Here is a 22,311-nt window from a genome sequence, read left to right as displayed (position 1 = left end):
AGTTACTACAAGACTTTACACGCAGCATTGTGTAAAATCTATGGATGCTTTGCTGCCAGTTCTTTTAAAAAATCTTCTCTCAGTCTTAACATGACTTTATTCTTCCCGTATTATGAAGTTTATTCATCGCTGCCCAGCATGCCGTGGGTTATGTAACGCCAGTCTACTCCAATATGCCACTTGTTCCTGCCAAACTGGCCCCCCTCAGCAGCTAATGAGCCTTAAAACTCTGAGATGGGTTGTAGCTTTGATCACTAACCATGGCTGTTTGCCGCCTGCTGCCGCTTCTGCTGCAGCAGTCCCCGTTATTGATGACATCCTCCAGGACAGCCCCAGACCCGGCTCAACACACTCAAAGTGCCTCTTTCCCTTATAGCCGGGATCGAGATGATATAATTCAAAATTGGAATGCGTTATACTCTGTCCTCTCCAAATTGCCTGTATAGATGAAAAATGGTCTAGCAAGTAGAAGGGTCTTTCTTTTATATCCATCTTCTTTCTTGTGCAAGTGAGTACACTCTGAATAATAAGAACATTGCTCAAACATCTCTCATACCTTGTTTTTTTTCTGTCAGTGTTTTATTTTATAATAAACTGCTCTGTGTAGGATGCTGGCTTTTTGAGCTGCTGTACTTTCCACATTATCCTTTCCCTCGCAGCTCTACTTTCCTCACTGCAGTCCCTCTTCATCTGTCCTCTGCCACTTACAGACTGTGTTACACAGGACGTAGCCCAAAGACAATAAGCCTTCATATACTAATGAGTTTGTCACATTTCTAAACAGACCCTGGGCAAGGTAGGCCGTGTGCAGCAGATCTACTCTGACAGTGACCTTAAGGTCGAGGTTTGTGGGACATCTTGGACGTACAACCCTGCTGCCGTCACCAAGATCGCCCCTTCCGGCTCCGCTGTCAGCAACGCCTCTGGAGGTATGTGCGAACATGCACCGCTAACTCAGAGAGAGCATCATTTTTAGTTTTTTGTCCTCATTGCTTCATTGCTCTCTGTTATCTGGCACCTACATGCTATCAATCTCTGATGTTTTCCGCTCGCTTGTCCAGAACGCCTGTCTCAGTTATTGAAGAAACTATTTGAGACACAAGAGTCTGGGGACATCAATGAGGAGCTGGTCAAGGCAGCAGCCAATGGAGACTTGGCCAAAGTGGAGGACATTCTTAAGAGACCTGATGTGGATGTGAGTGCTCCAGCATTTTGATGTTTTGATATAAGGAACTGTTGAAGTTCTAGATGACTTTTTGATGAATGATTCTACCATTAAACCTATGCAGAAGATATAGGTACATTTATAATTGGAGCTGGAATACCCCTGGCTGTGCTCGGCTCTTCTCTCAGTATATTGAGGAGGCTATATTGAGGAGAGTCTCCCAGGAAACCTCTCAAAGATCCTCCCACCCCTGCACCTCTCTCAATCTGAAAGGCATTAAGGCTGGGCCCAAAGGAGGCACCAATGAGCACTGGTGTGCACTGCAGCACAGAGCCTGATTCACTCTCAGAATCAAGTGGAGATCTACAAACCCCACACGGTTGTAGATTTTGTTCTTACTCAGGCAGCAGGACAGAAATCTGTGCCTTCTATAGGTCTAGAAAAAAGATTACGTCAGTCTGCCATGCCGTCTTCACTTTAGAGAAAGGGAGACTGAATGAGTGTGTGTGTGTGTGTGTGTCATTGGTGAGTGCTGGCCAGATGCCCCGTTGCCTTTCAGTGGAATTATTTGCTTAAAGCTGAGCACACTGAGGCTGGCCAAGTGATTTGGCTGCCAGGACAAGAGACGTCTCGAGACTCCCAAAGGAGTTCACATTAATATTTATGCTCTGAGTTTTTGCAGTGCTGCAGTTGGTGATGAAACTTGCTCACACAACTGTGGATGCACATGTACAACATCCAAATATTTAAAACACACCCTCACCAGTCTCATCACCATGTGTTTGGCAGCTCTAAACATTAAACAGCACGCTGACACGCGGCCGTATTCTGAGTGACTCTTGATGTGTTTTTCCAGGTGAACGGGCAGTGTGCTGGACACACCGCTATGCAGGCAGCCAGTCAGAACGGTCACGTGGATGTCCTAAAGCTGCTTCTTAAACACAATGTGGACCTGGAGGCTGAGGTTTGTCTAATTAGAAAAAATAACCTGTCTCTGATGTGTGCTTCTTCTTATCACGAACGCATCTCAGCTTTCTTTTATATTGCATTTCGCACCAGATTTCACACAATACTGAGTCATTATTTGGATGTGTCACTGTTCCCAGGATAAAGATGGAGACCGAGCAGTGCACCACGCAGCTTTTGGTGATGAAGGCTCTGTCATTGAAGTGCTGCACAGGGGCGGTGCAGACCTGAATGCCAGGAACAAACGAAGGCAGACTCCATTACACATAGCTGTCAACAAGGGCCATCTACAGGTGGTTAAAACCCTTTTGGACTTCGGCTGCCACCCTAGCCTTCAGGTATGTATCGCTTGACTTATTTACCTTTAAGAAAATACTTCATGGCATAGCTTAGTTGCTTACTTCCCCCGATTTTGTCATTGTACATGTATAACTGAACTGTGGGTGCTGCTGTGAAAGATATATAAAAAGATATATAAATGACAAAACAAGAGGATAAAAAGCAAACACTGTGTCAAAGCATACAATAAAAAAACACACAATAAGGGAGCAAAGGTATAAATATTAAGTTACAAAGTGGCTTGAGTGTTGTGCGAAAGACTTCAGTAAAGGCGCAGGACGTCCTACAGAAATTTCCACATTGTATACAACAAAACAGCAACAGTGTGGCGTTCACAGATGGCACGCAGAGCTTTCTACCTGTCAAAAAGGGAGTTTTTCCTTCCCGCTGTTGCCAAGTGCTTGATAGGAGTTGTCTGATTGCTGGTGCTTTTTCTGTATTATTTTAGGGTATTTACTTACCATAAAAAGTGCCTTGAAGCGACTATTGTTGTGATGTGGTGCAATATAAATAAATTTGAATAGAATAAGCTGCTTTTGAAGTACATTGTAACACTTGAGGGGTCATTGTAGACCTGACTTGTAATTACGTTATTTAAACAGCAGTCCTTAACATAAGGTTTCCCCTTCAGGATTCAGAGGGTGACACACCTCTTCACGATGCCATTAGTAAGAAGAGAGATGATATGCTGTCAGTGCTGCTGGAGGCGGGTGCTGACGTCACCATCACCAACAACAACGGGTTCAATGCTTTGCATCACGCCGCCCTGAGAGGAAACCCCAGGTGTGTGACATGTTCGGTTTGGCGACTGTGACGAATGAAGGCTTGTTTCAGTGGAATCTGCCGATGCAGATCTCAGTTAATAACGGTTTCATATGCTCAGTGGAACCAAAACTAGAGACATGTGCATAACTTATGTCCACACACTAAATTAACCACATTTGATTGATTCATTTGTTGATTCTCAAATTCCAGAGATTAACAGGAAAGTCCCACAGAGAATTGCCTCAGTGAGAACTTTATGAATATGAATAAAGTGATTAAACGCCATATTGAACCCACACTGTGCGATACACCAAATATCTTGAAGTGTCTGTGTGGTGTACAAATCACATTTTAGTTGGTCTCCCTGCCCCAGAAATAGTGATGAGATGGTCTCAGTATATGAGTTGTTTTTTTGTTTATTTATCCTGGTGATTTAACCGTCTTGTTTCTGGCCTGGCCATTTAATAAACAAAAATGTCTGTGAATTTGTTATATGTAGGAAAAACCCTGGATATATTATTCACACTTTCCTGCATGAGATTAAATTTGATGTGTCATCAAACAGGAAGAGAGGATTAATTTCAATCTAATGAACCCACACAATGCACAGAATTATTTAAAACTACAACAAGTAGGGTTTATATTTTGCTTGTTAGCAGCTAGAAGACAGAGAGCCAGGCAGAATCATTCATTATCCTCCTCTTGATGAAGGATTTGGGCTCACCACCCTACAGGAATATAGTTGTACTTAGTATAGGTCCAATAACTGTTACACTTCTTTAACTGAGTCCTTCTGTTGTCTAGATGAGGACAGTCATGGGTTAATTTAATGTGGTACTGCAGTATCTCAAAGGCAATTACCAATTGCATGCTGAAATTTGCTTCCACTGAATCCGCTGCTTTTTTTTGTTTAAGTTGAAAACACTTTAAAAGAAATTAAAAGAAAAGTTATCCTCCTGTAAGCTCTACTTTGGTATCTCAGTTATATTGACTATTTAATTTAAAGAACTGTAGGCGTATCTATCTTTCAAAAGGATGCTGTGGTCTCCTGTGTTGACTGTTATATTGGTACAGCTAAAAACCTGGAGCATTTGTGTTTGTTTGCACACTGTTTTGCTATTCCACGATTGTGTGTGTCGTGTGTGGAGTGGCTTGCAGTGCAGCGGCAGCACTTCGTTTTGTCCTTGTCGGTGCTGTTCCCGGCCAGCAGGTTGCTTTTCCAGTCTTTATCTGTTTTATTCTGCTCTCTAAGCCATGAGCATATTAAAGATGGCTCTGAGCAATGACTGTCTGTATCAGGTTTATCATCCACCTCTTAAGGTGATGGAAATTGATGTTTCATCGCCACGGTAAAGGGAGTGGAGCAGTTTCTAGAAAAGTTAACATCTGCTTTCCGCTGTGAGTGCTTCAGGTGTGTGTTTCCGCATGAGCGTGGTTATCCCAGGCTAAATGTCATTCCCCTTCGTTGGCATTTATTCCTTTGGCACTAGGACAAATGGAATTAAGGTCACAGGGCTGTGGAACACCTGTCAAAGGTCACAGGCCTGGTCCAGCCCCTCCACATCTGGTACCCTGTAGGTCAGATTATCTAAAGCCAGTGCCTGTTTCTAACATTGATTAATTTCAGATTGAAAAAACCTCCTAAAAATCACTTTATTAATACAGAAAACTGCATTTATCAAGGCTAAAATCTGTCCTTGTTCAAATATATTGGCAAAAATATATATATATATATATATATATATATATATATATATATATATATATATATATATATATATATATATATATATCAAAAGCAAATTGCAGATCCAGTTTTATAAAATATATTATATTAATATTATAATATATAAATTATAAGTTAAATGAAATATGAAGCCAGTGTTCATACACGGCATGCTCTGGAAAAACAAAAACAGGTGCAGAAATATGTTAAATGAAGTCTGCAGTGTTTCATTTATTTTCTGTTATTGAAATGATACATAACCAGCCTGCCTGCTTCTCTTCAGCAGGTAATTCCAGAGTTGATGATCCCTGAAATTCTGTAATTAAACATGATTACATAGATTCAGGGCTGTCTTTGTTGAATCTATTTCAGAATTGATTGAATAAATTGCAGAAAGAAGTGAAAATGACAGACAGGAAACTGAAAAACTGGCCATATGTTTGCAGTCCGAGTCTGTCTGTGTTATCCGAGAGGGTGAGGGCGGAAAAAATATTGCAAGGCCACCGTTATCTTTTATTGCACAACCTTTAAACTTTAATGAACAACAGTAAACATGCTCAAGGAATAAATGGCACCGTTAAAAAAAAAAAAGAAGATATTTGCATTTTAAATATTTAAATAGAATAGTCTGTCGGGTTTGAGAGTATATGTTAGAGAGCTGACCTGCTGAAAGATTCATTTGAGTACGGTGGTTTCTATATCAAAGGCCCTGTTGTGCTTTCTTTGCTTGTCTCAGTCCACACTCTGTCCCCATGCCGTCAGAAAGACAAAGATATATGTCACCTTCTGCAGTCTGCCCATTTACTTTTATTTCACACTCGGGCTCCTGCAATATCGTGGAGGCGGTCTACAAGTCCTAAAGCCCTCGGAAATGTCTCCCTAGGCTGAAGTGGGAGCACCTTGTCTGGTGTGTTTTTAGTGGAGAGGCAGTTGTTTTGACTGAGTGCTTAAAGAAATTCCTGACATACTTCTGCAAAAGGGGGAAAAAAATGTAAAAGCCTTGATGGCTGTAGATGAGAGTTGCTTGAAACTGGAAGCCAATCAGAGAGCAGTGAGATGGAGGATATCAAACAAAACCCGTCAGGTTAATAAGTCCGATGACCTGCTTGTGTTTGAGCACAGACTCTTTTGGCATTCGTGGCTCAAACAAGTGTAAAATATAATTTTCTTGTTGCCGTGTAATTCCACGACAGTGCGAAAAACAATTTAAAAATGAGCTTCCTCTCTTCTGTTACGCTAAGTGATGTATGTTCTAAACATCAAATGCTGGCTTTTGGGTTCAAGTGGAGACTGCGTCAGAGTCCCTGGTGTGTTTGTAATGTGTTATGTGCGTGGGTGGGTCTTCCAGCAGTGGAAACAAGATTGAGGAAGACACATAGGAAGAACCCTGTGGGTGACAGATGAATCTTTCAACTTGGAGTCCCAAACACTGAGACAAATCAACTCTACCAACAGGCGAGCAGCAGGAACTGGGGAGTTGTACTATATTTTACCTTGTTCATTACTCACACATAGACACGGCTGCAGCATGTTAAGGCATTTCCTCATAAATTAAAGCTAGTTGTTAAGTTTTACAATTGCTAGTAAATTGAAAGTGCTGGTATAACCAGCAGTAACATGTCCGGGAAGGATTTTCTTGTGTGTTCTCCCTGTGTGTTTACCACAGCTCTAGCCTGCAAGGGGAGCCTGGCTCATCTCTGTGTCTTTCCCCCGGGCTGCTCGAAGCTAGTAGCTGCTACAATACTGTAAACAATACGATTAATAGCCCATGACTCATAAACGGGCTCTAAACAAGCCCTGCAGCGGCCGTCCGTACCCTTTTACGTGTCACCTCCTTGTAATATTTGCCCTCCTCCCTCTCCCCTTATAGTTCTCAGCTTTCTTTTAATACGGCAACATACAGGCAAAACCCCGTATGGTAATTGGCTCACCTGAGGAGATGGAGGGTTGTGCAGGAGATCACACTGTGCTCTGAAATGCAGACATTTATTCCCTTTGTAATGTCGGCACTAATAGGCACCACCATAATGGTAGTATTGTAATAGGGATCCCACTTAGAAAGGAGTGGAGACATGGGTCAAATGTTTGCATTAAAATGTTTGCATGTTCAGATTTTCTTTATCGCTGACATCGATGAAACAGGAGGTTTGTTCACTCTTGCTTCTTTCAGCCTAATCGAGTTGGACTGCTTTGATTGAGAAAACTAGTGCGTGTTATGGTGCACAAATGCATTTCATGGTCATTAGTCCAATGAAAAAGAATTTATAACCAAGTTTGTTAAATCAAATTGAGATTTAATCAATGTCTGTATGCTATACCCACATCCTCTTAATTGCTTTAAATAATTAGACAAATTACATCTTTTAGATCAGTTGTGGAAAAAAATGATTTAGCACTGATTTTTATATTTATGTTTTATATTTTCTCTCTCTCTTTTTTTTTCTTTCTTTTTTTTAAAAAGGGCATCCAAGGCATTTCTTACATGCACTGCAGTCCTGGACTTTTCTAGGACTTTTCCGCCGATAGAGACGTGTGTTTGAATGCAAAGATCTGAGGCACAAGGGGATTAATCAGTTGGGTCCAGTTAGGTCCATTAACATGCTAGGTCCAGAGAATAGCGCAAATACCTATTCACTCAGGTGAATTCACAGCTAGCGAGGGGTTGTCCCGTGTCCTCAAGCTCAACGCGAGGCACCATCCTCACCTAAACAAAACACTAAATTTCCAGAAGAAAGAACGAATGCTCACTGGAACGATCTCTTGCTGTGTGGTACATGTGAAAAACGATAACTTCTGACAATGTCCTGACCAGATGCCCTTGACATTTTCTGGAGTTCATGTGTGCGGGCAGGAGACGTCCTGTGACAGGGAGTTAGGTTTGCGCTTCCTGCTTGTTCTGCACCCACAGCGAGTGAATGTGGGAGCCTGTAGCTGTTTGCTCCTGTGATTTGTGCGTGAAGCTTCTGTCCCCGAAGCATCTGGCTCTCATCTACCCCAGCTAGTCTAACATCACTAACATCAGGCTTAATGAAAAGGAGTCCAAAGAGTCTCAGTGTGCTTGTGTGTAATGTACATTGTCTAAACGGCTATATTTTGCTCCTTCTTGGGTTTCTTGCAGTCTTGCTGTTGTATTTCTTATTCACAATCTCTTTTGCAGTTCCATTGTACCCCCCTACCTCCCTTTTACCTGCTCCCACCCACAGTGTAATTGACTGTTAGCATCTAGTGACAGTGAGTTTAGAAAGTGTCTTAGCAAGACAGCCGTACATTCTCACACAGACATGTGAGTGGTGTATTTCTGAAATACTGCACACCGCACTTCTGTCCCCCTGCTATTTTTGAAACAGCCATTGATAGTCTGGTGAGATTATAAATCCCTGTAGAGGCAGAGAGAGGGGAAACACAGATTCAGGAAAGGGGACCATACAAGAGTTTTGAAGCTGCGATTGGATTCTTTATTAGTCAAATGAGACAAGTTTAGCACAGTCACTGAACACTCCAGATGTTGCTGGTGGAGAGAAAGCCATAAGCCATCATCATCAAAAAGTATCCTGCTGTTATTCCAGTGATTGTTTTGAATGCGTCACAGCAAAAGGAGCTCCGGTAGTCATCAAAGCATAGCTACAGCTGGTTGAAGGGGACCAAATCCATTCAAGAGGTGATTTGGTTCCATTTTACCAGCTTTAGCAAAGCATTGTGGAGTCACTGTGTCAGAGACAAAACGCTTGAACTGTTGAAAATACAGCAATCTTTTTTTATCCAAAAAAGGAAGGAAGGAAACACATGAAGACATTTTTTAAAAAAATGGACACGTGGCTCATCACGGCATGCAAACCTACTTGCCGGGTTTCTTTTTCCTATTTTTTCCCTTTGCCTCTTCACATTCATCCACTTCTGTGTGACACACAGGTACATTTAGCACCCTCCACCCCATTTACCAGCACACCAATAACACACAGGTACAGTTGATTAAGCTTACCCAACTTTCTCCTTTGCTGCCTCCCAGGCAGTCTATTTATCCTCCTCACTATCTTTTTAAGTTTTATGTTTGCCCCCCTCTCAGAGAGTGAGAAAAATTGTTCCCTGAGAAAAGGATAATAATAATCTGTGGCACTGCACTTGAGTCAAATGTCCTGGAGTCATGAAGCAATTACAGGCTCTGACAGATGGGCCCTGCTGCAAGCACGCTTCTGCTCCGGTCACCGAGACGCCCAACAGACAAATGCAGAGGCATAACTACGTACACACTCTCTCACTCATACTCCTGCAGCAGCACTGAGGGGTGTCAAGTCACAGCATTCATTTAAACCAGTCATTTAAGTCACGGGGACTGATTTGCAGTATAAAGAGTACTGTGAACATTGAACAGTGACTGAGGGCAGATTATTTTATGTCTCTTTCGGGGCTCCGTGGTAGTACAGTATTGTACAGTTTTGTACCTAAAGTCATTACAATGTTCATATAAAAATGATCAAGAGCACCCACATGGAGAAGAATGTTTCTAAACTTATTGTAGTTGTTGCTAATTATGAAATCATTAAGCAATTTCTGCTATCGTAGAGACATAAAACAATCTCCATATTTTAGCCATGCATAGGGGTGTTATAGTTTTTTCTTTAAAATCTTAATAGCTGCAGTGTTTTTTCTCATTTGTGCTGTAAAACACTTGACTCGAGCACCCGTGCTGCATTAAAATACAGTCAAGTGACATTTGTTTGGCACTTTTTTAAACTATATCATTCCTTCACAGTGCTAACAAATGTCGAAACAGCTGTTATAATTATTGACTTTTCCTGCCGTGGCACAAATTAGGTTCTCAGAGTGGCCGGCGACAGCTGAGGGATATACCGGACTGCTTGTAGACAGGATGGAGGTCAGCATAGGGCCGGCTTGATATGGCACACCAGAGGCAGGTCTATTTGTAACATACACATGCACGTTCACGCTTGCTCACATACACACACGTAGACACACACTGTCCCTCAGAGTCAGGTGGCCGGGCCGCTCACCTCGTCTAAGGGCCATAACAGGGCAAAAGCACGGGGGGGACGACAGGCACTTAGCATTTGATAATGTCAGCATCTGCTGTGTTTGTCACTCAGACAGCAGGTCATTGCTATTGAAGGCCTGGGTGAAACATGCAGGCGCGAGCCACACAACCCCACCTGCCTTTGATGTTTTGACAGAAAAGACAGAGAGAATATGATCCACATGGGTATAAATGCAGGGGAAAAGGCTTAAAAGCCTGCTTCACTCTGTTTTTCTTAAATTAATAAAGAAGTTGGTTTGTATTTTATTTTCGATTGGGATTGAAATGACCTTTTCTGTTTGCTAGTTTCTCTGTTCCTCGAGGACTTCTTATAAGCTAATTTGATTCCAGATAGTAAAAACTGCAATCGACAATTAAACATTGTTCAAATTCTCATGTATTTAAAACGTTGCAGTATTCCTCATACTCGGAGAGACAAAAATTAATCAGAGCAAAACCCAAATAAGGAACGAATTTATAGAATACAAACAGCTGTATGGCTTAAATGCGTATAACAGTAGATAATGTGTTTATTGCACTCCTATCTTCTCTGCTTTGATTTTACTTTTATTCAAAAGCAAGAGAGTAAGTCAGGCCTTTACTTAGCATATTAATGAGTTCATGTGACAACAGCCTATATACTATGGTTGCGTACATACTCCACTGCAGGAGTTTTTATAGAGGGATTTTAAAGGCGTTTATCCTGTCTTTTCAAAGGTCGGCTTCATCCACGTTTACTGCAGAAAAGAGAAATCGCTAGTATGAATTTATGTTCTTTAAAGTTAAGCCACTGAACTTGGTTTGATATTTCTTCACTTCCTTTAACACACTTGTTTTTATAATTAATATATCTTTCATGTGCTCCTTTTTTATTAATCTGGAGCCAAATTTGGGAGAATTGTGTATATTAAAGTGGGTTAAAGGGTGGTAAATCTGTGCTAAAATTGGTACAAGCCTTATATATGATCCAGACACGGGCTGCAGCGGGGGTCAGAATAGGTGAGAGTGTTAGATATGAATAGCTCTCCATGCAAACGACTCCCCGCCTCCCTCTTTCCCCTCCTCGCTTCATTTCTGTCACTGCGCTTCTGCCTATGTTCTGTTGCCTTTATTTGTTTGAAACAGTTGACAATTGGAATCAGCTGACAGGCCAGAGTTGACCCTGATCCTGCATTGTCACTTTTTGATGGTCTAATCTGGCTGCCATGCAGCCCAGCAAAGCATTTGGCAAGCATAGCAAACGTGAACAAAGAGCACAGAAATCAGAGAAAGGGAGGGGAGAACGGGGCAGCGGGGTTGATGTGGGGTGGGGATGTCGATAAGGGCACTAGCATAAAGGAAGGGTGGCCATAGTTAAACACACAAGGTTGTCAACTCGGAAGCTATATGTTACAGCAATAGGTTAGAGCCGGGTTGTGACAGCAGCAATAGCGGCCACAGTTCATTCTGCCTTCTCAGCAACAATTTACCGCTCTTCCATTTTTTTTTTTCCGTTTAGTTGTTTTATAATTATTATTATTTATTTTTAAACAGCCAGCAACTGTGGCAGGCTGCTGGTTCAATTCACCTTGCTTTCTTTCCCCACTTGAACTGTGCTGCAGCACTGGAAAAGATTATGGTATTAATGGTCCAACAGCTCTAGCATACCGCTCGCTGAAGTTGGTGCTAAGTTGCAGCTGGCTGAATTTCAAGGGCTGTAATGCAGCAAAATCACTCAATAATGAAAGGAAGCTCTGTTCATATGACACTCTCACAAGGCAGCTGCTCATAGCTGGTGTAGGTTGCTGTCAGAGCCTAAAACATGGTTGCAATCATTTTATGCCAAGTAATTGTCAAATGAATTGTTAACGTATCTTGGATGAGAGATTTTTATTGGCCAAGTCAGCCAGTTTGAGAAAGCAGAAACTTCCCTACAGCGAGTATTGCTGCAGTGAGACTGCCCAGAGACAGTATAGCTAATGTATGAGCCTCACCACTTAGATTAATTCACTCTTTTCCTGCCTCACTTTTACCTTTGTTTGCTGTTTTTCTTTTCACCATCTGACACAAAGCATAAACGTATCCTGTAACAGTGCTGCACATCAGTTTTCCAGAACGAGGGCTCGAACCTCACCAAGAATACATACTTCTTTACATTCCATAGCTATCATATGTTCATATGGGTACATAAAGAAGTATGTGCACCAAGGAGGTAATCTTAGATATGAAATTTTCTCACCTCTTTCCAAGGTCAGGAAGTTAGGAGCAGAACATTTTTCCTCACCGTTCTTTCTCTCCCAAGTATGGTAGTCTGCACTGTAAGGTGACTTTGAGTGTAAATTCAGTTCAACACTCAAGGCTTTCCTTTTGGTTGCCATGTAAGGCTGAACAGCCAGTCCCCCCGCCCCTGAACATAACAGAAGTTTTAGAGTCCATACCATAGTCGACTGTCCCAGTGACCCCTGCTGTCCTCCAGGCAACTGGGAGAAACCAGGAGGCTCAGAGGGAGGAATACAGCTTTTTTTTCCTTTCTTTTTTTTAAGGCAGTCAAAAGGTGGCCTTTTTCTCTGTCCAGGAAAAATGTCGAGGAGGTAGATTTTAAGTGGTTGGAGGTTTAAAAAAAAAAAAAAAAAAAGCAGCAGCAGAGTAGATAAGAGTTTTCTCCTTGGGGGGGGAAAGGAAAAAAAAAGTGTTGTAAGGTGCGCTCGCTCTCGTATGACGATCATTTGCGGTGTCCTGGGAGCAGGGGTGCACCTATAAGCTGAGCGGTCCCGCTGACATACTAAACATATCACTTCTCTCCACCCACTAGACCCTCGCTTCCTCTCCTCCACACCATCATTTCGTTCTCTTATTACACCTCCCGCCCCGCTTTTGGTGTCCTTTCCCCCTTTAACCACCTCTCACGGACCGATATGTACCGTCCCCCCTCTCTCTCCTGTCCCTTGTCTCTCTGGTGTCAGCAACGTCCCCAGTGGCTAACTGGAGCGCTTGCTGATGTTTGAAAATGAGGGTGATCCAAGTTGAACAGGAAGCTATTGTGAGCAGGATTTGGGCTTTAGGCACAGAGGCAGGCCATAGGTCACATGAAGGCGCTAATGCCCACTCAGCACTTGTGGATTGGTCCTGGTCCCCCCCCCCCCCCAGCACACGCACGCGCGCACACACACACACACACACACACACACACACCGTCATCGCCACCTCTCTTTCTCCCTCCCTCCCTCCCTCTCTCTCTCTCTCTCTCTCTCTCTCTCTCTCTCTCTCTCTCTCTCTCTCTCTCTCTCTCTCTCTCTCTCCCCTCTCTCTGTTAATCATTCCCTTTACCACACATGGACTGTTCTTGCGTCTCCCTTTCCCTCTGATCAAACCTCACTTGTCTGTGTTTACAGTGGAACCAGCTGTTTTATTGCCGGGTGGACCAGATCAATAACCATTTGCATGGTGGTGAGAATTGTACAGCAAGTCTCTAATGAATCTTTGCCCCGGACCAGCACATTCCACAAGTCGACACTGCCTCCAACCACACTAAGCTAGCCGGCAGGCTGAATGCTGAGGCAGTGGATGCAACAAAAAATGGATTAGGGGAGAGCAGCTTAGGTGTGAATTTGGAGACTAAGGTGGCCAAGGAGGACTGAATAAATGGGAAACATGGTGCAATGTTTTTGCAGTTGAAGCGTTTAGAATAGTAATGAGGGTAGGTGTAAGTGGAGGTGACTGTTGTTCTCAGCACGGAGATGGGGTTGGGCAGGTGGATGAGCCTGGTCCTAAAGGTGTGACGTCCTGCTTAGGAAATGTCACAGCTGCCCGAGAGAGAGTGAGAGGGAGTGAAATTCCTTCCTACACAGGGCACGGTGGAGGTTGGGGAGACATGAACCAGCAAATTAGCCCAGTGGTTGTTGTGTCTGTTCTGGTTTTGGCGATAGCACTGCAGTATTGTGTGCCCTGCATGCCCTACCTAACCTACACCAATCTGCTTCAAAAAGAGAGAGAGAGAGAGGGGGAGAGAGAAGAAACTGGGTTACTACCCTAAGTGCTCTGGGTTCAGCCAGTGACACACATCTACTCAGCCAGCCATTGCTGCCCAATATCCCCTCCCACCATTCCCCCTCCTTCCTCCCACATCTGTGTTAATACACTTCTCACAGCTGTGTGCTGTCAATCCGCTTTTCCTCCTGTTCAGAACTCATGACCTGCCCGCTGTTCATTATTCTGATTCTTCGTCATTCCTCTGGTCACAATTCCACTCTTCCGCCTCAGCCGGTCAACCTTGGTCTCAAAGAGTGCGACGCATCCTCAAACTTACCTCCTATCAATTAAGAAAGGCAGTGACCACCCACGCCCTCTGTTTAGTTAACAATTGGTATTAAAAAAGAAAAAACATCAAAAAACAAAAACAGGAACCAAAAAGACAACAAAAGACACTTCAAAAGTCCTAGCAATTTAGTATCCTTTAGTCATGAAGACAAAAAAAAAAGGATCTTGGAAGGTGTCGGATGCAGAGGGCGAAGTGTGGATAAGGAAACGTCTCCACACCAATGCAGGTCTGAGTTAACGAGTCCGTCATTAGGTAGCGGCAGGGCTGCAACCATGAAGCCTAATGAGCCAAAGAGCTGTGCTGCTGCAGCATGTCCGGCCAGTGCCAGGAACACAAGAGAGGGAGAGAGAGCAAGACAAGGAAGGGAGGGAGGGAGAGAGAAAGAAAAAGATGAGAGAGATAGAGTGGAGAGTGTGGTGGGGGGAAGAAAAAAGGGCTAAAATCCATGTGGACCACAGCAACTCCCCAGCCCTGTTTCACCTCTTCCTGCATCCTCTTCCTCTCCGTACTTTTTCTTTTTACAAAGCCTTGATTTTTTTCCTCCCTTTTTCTAATGACAAGAAGAACAAGAGATGGAGAAGGGGAGGGAAAAAAGCCCAAAGGTGTTCTCTGGTTAAGTTCTGTCCCAGTGCTGCTGCTGCTGCTGCTGCTGCAGAACAGCACAGTCCTCTCCCCCTTTCGACTACGCGTCTCACAGGCAAACCATGCGGTTAATAACTGATTGCATCCGAAGAAGAGAGCGCAAAGAGAGACAGGACGGGGGGAGACATCAAGGCCCGTCAGGGGTAAACTCCGTCCAAAAGCGATGGAAGAGCATATATTACCTGTCAGATCAGTTTCTTATCTGAGCCGCTCCTCCTCTCTTCCCCTTTCCTCTCTTCCTTCTTCCCATAGTGAAGAGAGCCATAATGACCTAGAGAGCGCTCCAGCTGCTGCAGCCATCGTGTGTGCCGGGTGCACGCCTGACTCGCTGAATCAGCTTCTATGATTGGGGGGAGGAGGAGGGGTGTTGGCGGGGCGGGTTGAGTGCCAGAGTCAGGGAGGGGGGAGCAGCGGGCATACACACATGCACACACATTCCCACACAAACACAAGTCATACCTTTAGAGGAGGAAGACGTAGAGCTGACATGAAGAGATGCTATTTGAGAGGAAGAAAAAAAAGGGGAGAAGAGGGAGAAAAGGAGGGGTGGAGTGAAAAAAAAAAACTGCAGCACTCTTCTCTCCATCATGTGCATTCTGAGGGGGAAGAGCTGGGAGGATGCCCTGATCGGTGGATGAGGCAGAAAGTGTACCAACCGTACTCCCACCCTTCCTTTTTCTTATTCCATCGACACAAGCGCAGCCCCAGAGCTTTATTCTGCTCCTAAAATGCGCTTTTATTATTCAGTGGAACTTTACACACAGCAGGTTAGATGAGGGGAGTTTGCTGAATGTTTGAAAGCGGAAATGGGATGGAGGTATTTACAAAAATAAATAAAAAATTGAAAGAAGAAGAAGAGCAGCAGGCTGTGTCTCTGCGGTAGAAGACAGCTGTACTTTTAATAGTTGCTTGTGATCCATGCAAGTTCGATTAGCATTGTCGGAGACGAGAGGTGGAGGATGTTGCAATATCACAGCGTATACATTCCAGTGCATTGCAAGGGTCACCTTTGTGTGGCGAGTGGATCAAATTGAGATGCTGCTGCAGTTAGGAGGAAGAACACACTGGCAGCAAGTTGGGGGCAAGGGGCCAACTGACCAGTGGCTCCACGTCGTGGAGGGCTACGCTAAACGGTTAGCACTTTGTGGGAAGAGAAGCATTCGAAACATGTCTTGGCCCCGTTTTGCCGGGCTGCTCCTGTGTCTTGTCTCACCACCTCCCTGACCATATTTAGTCAAGCAGTGCAAAAAATAGTTCCCGCTCCACTCCACTCTTCTCTCCTCTCCACTCTCTCCATATCCCCCCCTCAGCAACTGTTGGCTGCAGGCTCCGGGAAGCCTCCCCTCCAGCTCCCAGCCTATCGATTCCACGGGCCTGAAGGGAGAGAGAGGCGCGTTAGTCCAGCTAGCCCCTGCTACCATTTGCTGCGCTATTTTTAGTAGCTCCAAATAAAGTGGTCTCCCGTGCTTCCACTTTTGTATTCTTGAAACCTTCCCCTTCCCCTGCTTTACATCCTTACCACCACCGCCTCCTCTGATACCACCCCCTCACTTCCCTGTGTCCTTTTGACCCACCCACACTCTTTATCATTTTTTTTCTTTCTTTTTTTTAAATAGATGTAGAGCAAGCTGACTATGGTTCAGCGTCTGTCTTCTCACCGCTATACTTAGAATAACTGCAAAATTCGGAGGAGTAAGGCTGACTGTGTAGCGCAGAGATTAGACAACAGGAAATATCGTTGTTTATCTATTTATATATTTATATGTAACATTCCTGGCAGTGCAGGAAGACAAGTGGAACCCTTACCTCTGAGGCTCTGAAAAGTTTGTGCTGCTTTCTTTCTTTCCTTTTTTTTTTTTTTTTTTGAGCTCTCATTAATTTTCAAGTGTCTTTTTCAAGCTTTCCCGAGGCGCGACCACAGAAGAATCTATTTAATTAGTTGGTCTCATCATGGTGCACATCTATACTGTACGAAAGCACCGTCCTCAGTGCCCTCGCTCTTTTTACTCTCTGTTCTTCTCTGTTTTAAACTTCCAGATTCTAGCCTCCCACTGGTACCTCCACGAGTCCTATTACTCTCCTCACCTGCATTTTAACAGCAAAAAACCGAATGTTAAGAAAGCTAATGTTTTTGTATTTCATTGTCTTCTCATGAGGTGGAAAAATTTCACGCAGTTTGCTAGTCCTTTATTTGATAAGCTTTTTAAGAACCTCAGTCCCTTAGTTACATCTCAGACCCTTTTCATTGTGGAGATAATTCTGCATAGATTTAAGTGTGTAGTGTAAGTAATGTATTGGCACTGCAAATGATAGCTTTTCAATTAAAAGAAATGACCATTTTGCTGGCTAAAATGGATTTCAAGCTCAGAACTTGACCATACAAGGCCAATCAAGGCTGGGAATTGCAGCTAGATAAATGACTGTCCCACAGTCTCTCTGTTTGCAAACCACTTCAAATTGAATAAATGGTAATTTCAGCCTTTTTATGTACTCTGTTTAAATTTACACACAGTTAATGCACCTACCGTTCATGCACGTCTGGGCTTGTGTTTTGATTCTCTCCCCTAAGTTGGTTAAGGTTTTTGTGGCTTCTAACAAACTCCGCTGAGGATGCCCTTGTGTGTTATGTGTATCCCCCTCCTTTGGGTCTCCTCTCTGCCTGTTCCAGCTACCCAACCCACCAGTTTAATCTCAATTACATCCCGACATCCCTCCTGCCCCGAAACTCTGCGGCATGGCTTATATCTTCCCTCCATGATGAATAGCACAGGGCTGAATGTTTAGCTGAGCAGTTAATCGATCAATAAGAAAAGGGTCTACTAATGGATGTGCTTTGTTTCACTGGATGAAGGGGTGGGTGCGCTTGTTCTCTTCATGATTACCGGTTAGGACATATCTCCACTTTAAAAAAAAACTTCAGCACTTGTGTTAAACAAATGCAACATTTGATTACATCTGATAAGACATTTGCACAAAGAATAAGTAAAATATTTTAATGTTTTTCTGTGTTTCTTCTATAAATTAATCTTTTTAAATAGTACAAAAATAAAGGTGTGAACTTTATATTTTTTATATTTTATATTTTTTTTCTTCCTTTAAAAAAAAAGTGATATTAAAGTACAACAACAATGTTAGGTCAAGTATATCGTTATAGCGCAGTACTGGCTAGGCCTCATGAAAGCCTCAGTTCACTTCAGTTCACTACAGCAGTCATCGGAAAATCCTTTAAACTATGAAGTAAAGAACCTAAAATAAGAGAGAACCTCAGTAATCAATTGGTCCTCTATGAGCAAGTACTTGGCGTTTGTGGGAACGAAGAACTTGCTTTTAATAGGAAGAGATATTTGACAGAACCGGGCTAAGCCGCCTGCAGAGACTGCTTGAGGGTGAAGAGAAAGAGAAGAGAAAATAGGCGAGCATGGAAAAGTATGAAAAGGCCCCCAGCTGCCTGAGCCTGTAGCAGCATAACTAAGGGATAGTTGAGGGCCATGGTGGGATGATGATTTAGCACAACTGGCAAAGTAAGACCTGCAGTTAACTCGTTAATTCCTAGTCTGTCACATTTAATACATGAGTATTTGCCAGTTTTTGAGACTTCTGCATCATCAGTGTGATATGCCCTACCCTCCCAAAAGAAAACTCTAAATAAATAGTAAAATATATTTTCAAGCAATAAATTGCAAAAACAAAAAAAAGTCTGCGCGTTGCAAATATGATACAAATTAAAACTCATATATGCAAATTCTTTTTTTTTTTTTACTTGTCAGTTCAATAAACACTCCATTTTTCAATTTTCTGGCAATTTTATTATAGTTCAGATTTCAAAGGGTTGAGAATTTTTGACTGGACTTTTATGTACTTCACGACCCTGAATTGGATAAGCAGAAGAAAATTGTGGATGGATGGATCCTTCTTTCCAGTTGGTGTTAGGAAGAGCTTTTGCACCTAGTGGGATTCCAGCTTCACAGGGTATATCACAAAGTGTTTGTAATGTACTGTTAGGAAGAGGGTTTCGCATGGTTGCTGGTTGTTTAGCATTCCTTTACAACGAGGGGGTTTGTAAAAGTGCCCCCCCCACATAGCAACAGCATTGATTGCACTGACTACAGACATGCTTGCAAAACTGCTGTGTGTACAATTGTAGGTTTTGTATGTAAAACTTTATATTCAGCAGTGTATTCCAAAATTTACTGCAAGCATCTGTGACCATTACTTACAAGAAAAATAGCCTTTTGCAGTAGGACGAGTCTTTTTCACATGGTTGTGGAATAAATGTCTCTTAATAAGCGTTATGTATTTTAGGTTTGTTCTTATGATGGTCAGTCCCTACGAGAGCTCATTTATCAGTTTACCTAAGTGAGAGGCAGGTTTCCTCTTGGATTGGGAAGTTTTGCACTGGGAATTCTGGTTTGTTTTGATGGTGTAACATCTGTTTTTTCGCTGAGCTTCAAGCTGGCCTGGAAGTTTTTGTTCAGTCTTTCAGTATATCTTAATTTCACCTTTCTGTGTACCTTCCCACCAGAGAACATCATATAGGGATTAAAGGTGCTTTTAATAAGTTCAATTTGTGTTTTTTAAGTACATCTTCATGCTCATTTTCCATGAGCCTGGGCCTTCCCTGTGGTTATGTCTATATTAAGCTGTCCAAATACAGGATGATTTGCATCCACATTAGTGTTTTCACGGAGGCATAAACCTCCGTGAAAGTGACAGCGACAGCCGTGTCCAGAGGAATTACGTTTTTGGGTTGTCCAGTCGTCTCTTTCTCAGGTATGCAAAAAATCTTTGCCAATTTTATACAAAGTTGGCTTTGGCTTCACTTGTCCTGTAAATCCTCCCTCTCCCTCACCTCTACCCTAATTCCCTAATTGTCCTGCGTTTATTGTTCTCATTTGGTACTATTGCCCCCCAAAAAAGGTCACGCTACAACCACCATAGGACACGCATCATAACAGAAAACATTGATGGTATCTTTTGAAATTTGGAAAAAATTTGGCTGGGAAATAACCTGAGAGAACATTTTGGAGGAGATTCAAGACTTTCTTCATCAGTCCACTCTGGCACTCATCCCCTGATCGTTACTGGACTTATTTTAAGTCATTACTATGTGAAAGTTCTGTTTAGCGTATCCACACTGTTACACTGCACTGGCCCTTTCCAGATTTACACCCTCTGGGGATGTCTTTGTGAAAGCTCAGTTTTCAGGTGGATAAAAATACTGATTTAGTTTAGAGAAAGCGGTTAAACAGAGTAAAGATGTTTACGATTTTAACCATCTTAATTTCGACGTACTTCACCATCAGCACCTCTCTTCTGCCTCCTCCCACAGCTCCCCGCTTTTGTATCCTGTCCCCCCACACCCGCCTGCCTCCTTTTCCCTTTACACAGTGCATCATTTGAAGAGGTGAGGCTGTTGAGCGCTTGGAGGAATAAAAGTGATTTATGAATAGGGCCAACCTACCTGGGTGCTGGAGGGGGAAGCCAGTGGCAGTCAGCTTCTCTGATCCAGTTGCCCATTGTTCCCTTCAGCCTCACTGCAGGGGAAGTTCCTCTGCCTCTCTGATATTTTACCGTGGCTTACTGGTGCCACATTTTTTTTTTTTACCAATAAGTGACTCACAAACTCCACAGATACCGTCGCACAAATGCCTGTGATCCACAGCCATTTTCTCATCCTCAATTTATAGCTTATGATCTTCTTCTTTTTTTCTTTTTTTTTAATAGAAGGAAGGATGCAAACAACCCATGCACTCTGCATGGGTTTTATTGTTGTGCTTGCCCTAACCTAACAACAGTTTGACTTTCTGATTTTAAAGATTGTTTTTATCCTGACTCAAGAGAGCTTCTATAGACACAAAGATGATTTAGCGTTTGAGAACAGTGTGAAAACTTTGTCACAAACTTTGCAGACTGTCATGAACGTCATATAATTTGGTCAAAATTAGTGATCTTCCTCAGACACAGTGACGCATTTGTTAGTCTTTTCAGTTTTATCTGCCGTTTGCCATGTTCAATCCAATGTACACAGTAATATTAGATCATTCCTGCTTGTGGGATGTTGGTGGAAATGAACCTATTTCCAGGTGGGCAGCTACAGTTCATTAAAAGATAAATCAAGACTGCGATATTTCAACATAAACCTAGAAATCCACACCATGCACACTGTGCACCTTGATTTAAGCTGGTGCTCCTGTATTTTGTAATTATTTAGGCCTTTGTTTTATTTTATTCCCCTGGTTGTTCATTTAGGCTCTGCATTGTGTCGCTGTATCCTATTCAATAGTTAAGTCACTGGAGTGAGAAACCATCAAAGATGTAGTGCAGTGACTGGTTCATGCAGCGAGCCTGGGTACCACTTTGCTGCAGCATGCACTGTGAGTTACTTGAAAAGTCCCTCAATTGTCCACCTCTCTATGAGCTGGGACCACTCCAACAGATCAGCCAGAGGACACGCTGATACAAGCCCCAATCCCCCTATGACCAATCAGAACGCCCACACTTCCTCCTAGGGTTGGGCCAACAGTGGCTCTGAGCCAATAGATAAGCTCAGCCATGCTGTAATGCTCTGTCTGTCCTGTGGCATGCTGAAACATTGAGTCCTGGCTGCTATGTTGCTATAGCACATGCAGGGAGAGGGAGGGTTGGGGGTAGCGGAGGGAGGGAGGCATGGATGGATGGATAGAGGGGGAAGAGAAGAAATGAGGGATGGAGGGAGGGAAGGAGTGAGGGAGAGGTACAGCCCATATGGAAGGGACTCAAGGACATAAAGAGCTTTTGGGAAAGTGACTATAGCATGCAAAGAGAAATGCTTGCATTGTGAAGCCATTGTACTAACTGATGGCATTTTTTCCCCTTTTTTGCCCACTTGCCAAACCTAGAAAGAGCAGGATTTATTTGTGGCACTTTAAGTGCCTCAGCAATGCAGGTAATAAATATGACAGAGCAAGGTGATATACTTTCACAGCGCAGCTGTCAGACATCTTTAATATTGTCTCCACCACTTAAAAAACTAGTGTAGTTTATCTGTTTATTTGATGTATTGGAATAAGTTTTAGAATTTATTTGTGCATTAGGTGACACTTTAACACCAGTGTTTCACATTGGTTTGTGTTTTTAGGAAACATTGAGCTTTGCTGCTTGTTTCGTAGTTTAGTGAACACGTGTAAAACATTGCTGTAACAGTTCAATATTGCTAAATACAGTTTCACGCCACACAAAACTGAAGAAAATTTGCTGGTATGTAACATTTTATGCAGCTAGTTACTTGCTGTCAGGTATTTCTTCAGTCAGTTCTACTTTATACATATATATCGCTGTGTTTTGTTTTGTTTGTTTTTTTACACAAAAACTTACTTTTAAGTCAAATTTCATAAAACTTGGTA

The 22,311-nt window shown here is 42.9% G+C and overlaps 1 protein-coding gene across 4 annotated transcripts in view; it reads left to right on the top strand.

Annotated features, from left to right (window-relative positions):
- Positions 1-22,311, top strand: part of mib1 (MIB E3 ubiquitin protein ligase 1) — a 61,502-nt gene that overhangs the window by 17,036 nt on the left and 22,155 nt on the right. For all 4 annotated transcript variants that reach the window (XM_085390201.1, XM_085390200.1, XM_085390199.1 and 1 more), the window contains exons 8-12: positions 785-929; positions 1,062-1,195; positions 2,022-2,129; positions 2,272-2,469; positions 3,102-3,253. In XM_085390201.1, coding sequence (XP_085246327.1) covers positions 785-929; positions 1,062-1,195; positions 2,022-2,129; positions 2,272-2,469; positions 3,102-3,253 — 737 coding nt within the window. The remainder of the gene's footprint in view (positions 1-784; positions 930-1,061; positions 1,196-2,021; positions 2,130-2,271; positions 2,470-3,101; positions 3,254-22,311) is intronic.

The sequence above is a fragment of the Rhamphochromis longiceps genome, linkage group LG18 (genome assembly GCF_057381845.1).
Source record: "Rhamphochromis longiceps isolate RC_006_pf linkage group LG18, R_longiceps_female_GT1.1, whole genome shotgun sequence".
Taxonomy (NCBI): Eukaryota; Metazoa; Chordata; class Actinopteri; order Cichliformes; family Cichlidae; genus Rhamphochromis; species Rhamphochromis longiceps.
This window is presented reverse-complemented; position numbering and strand designations above follow the sequence as displayed.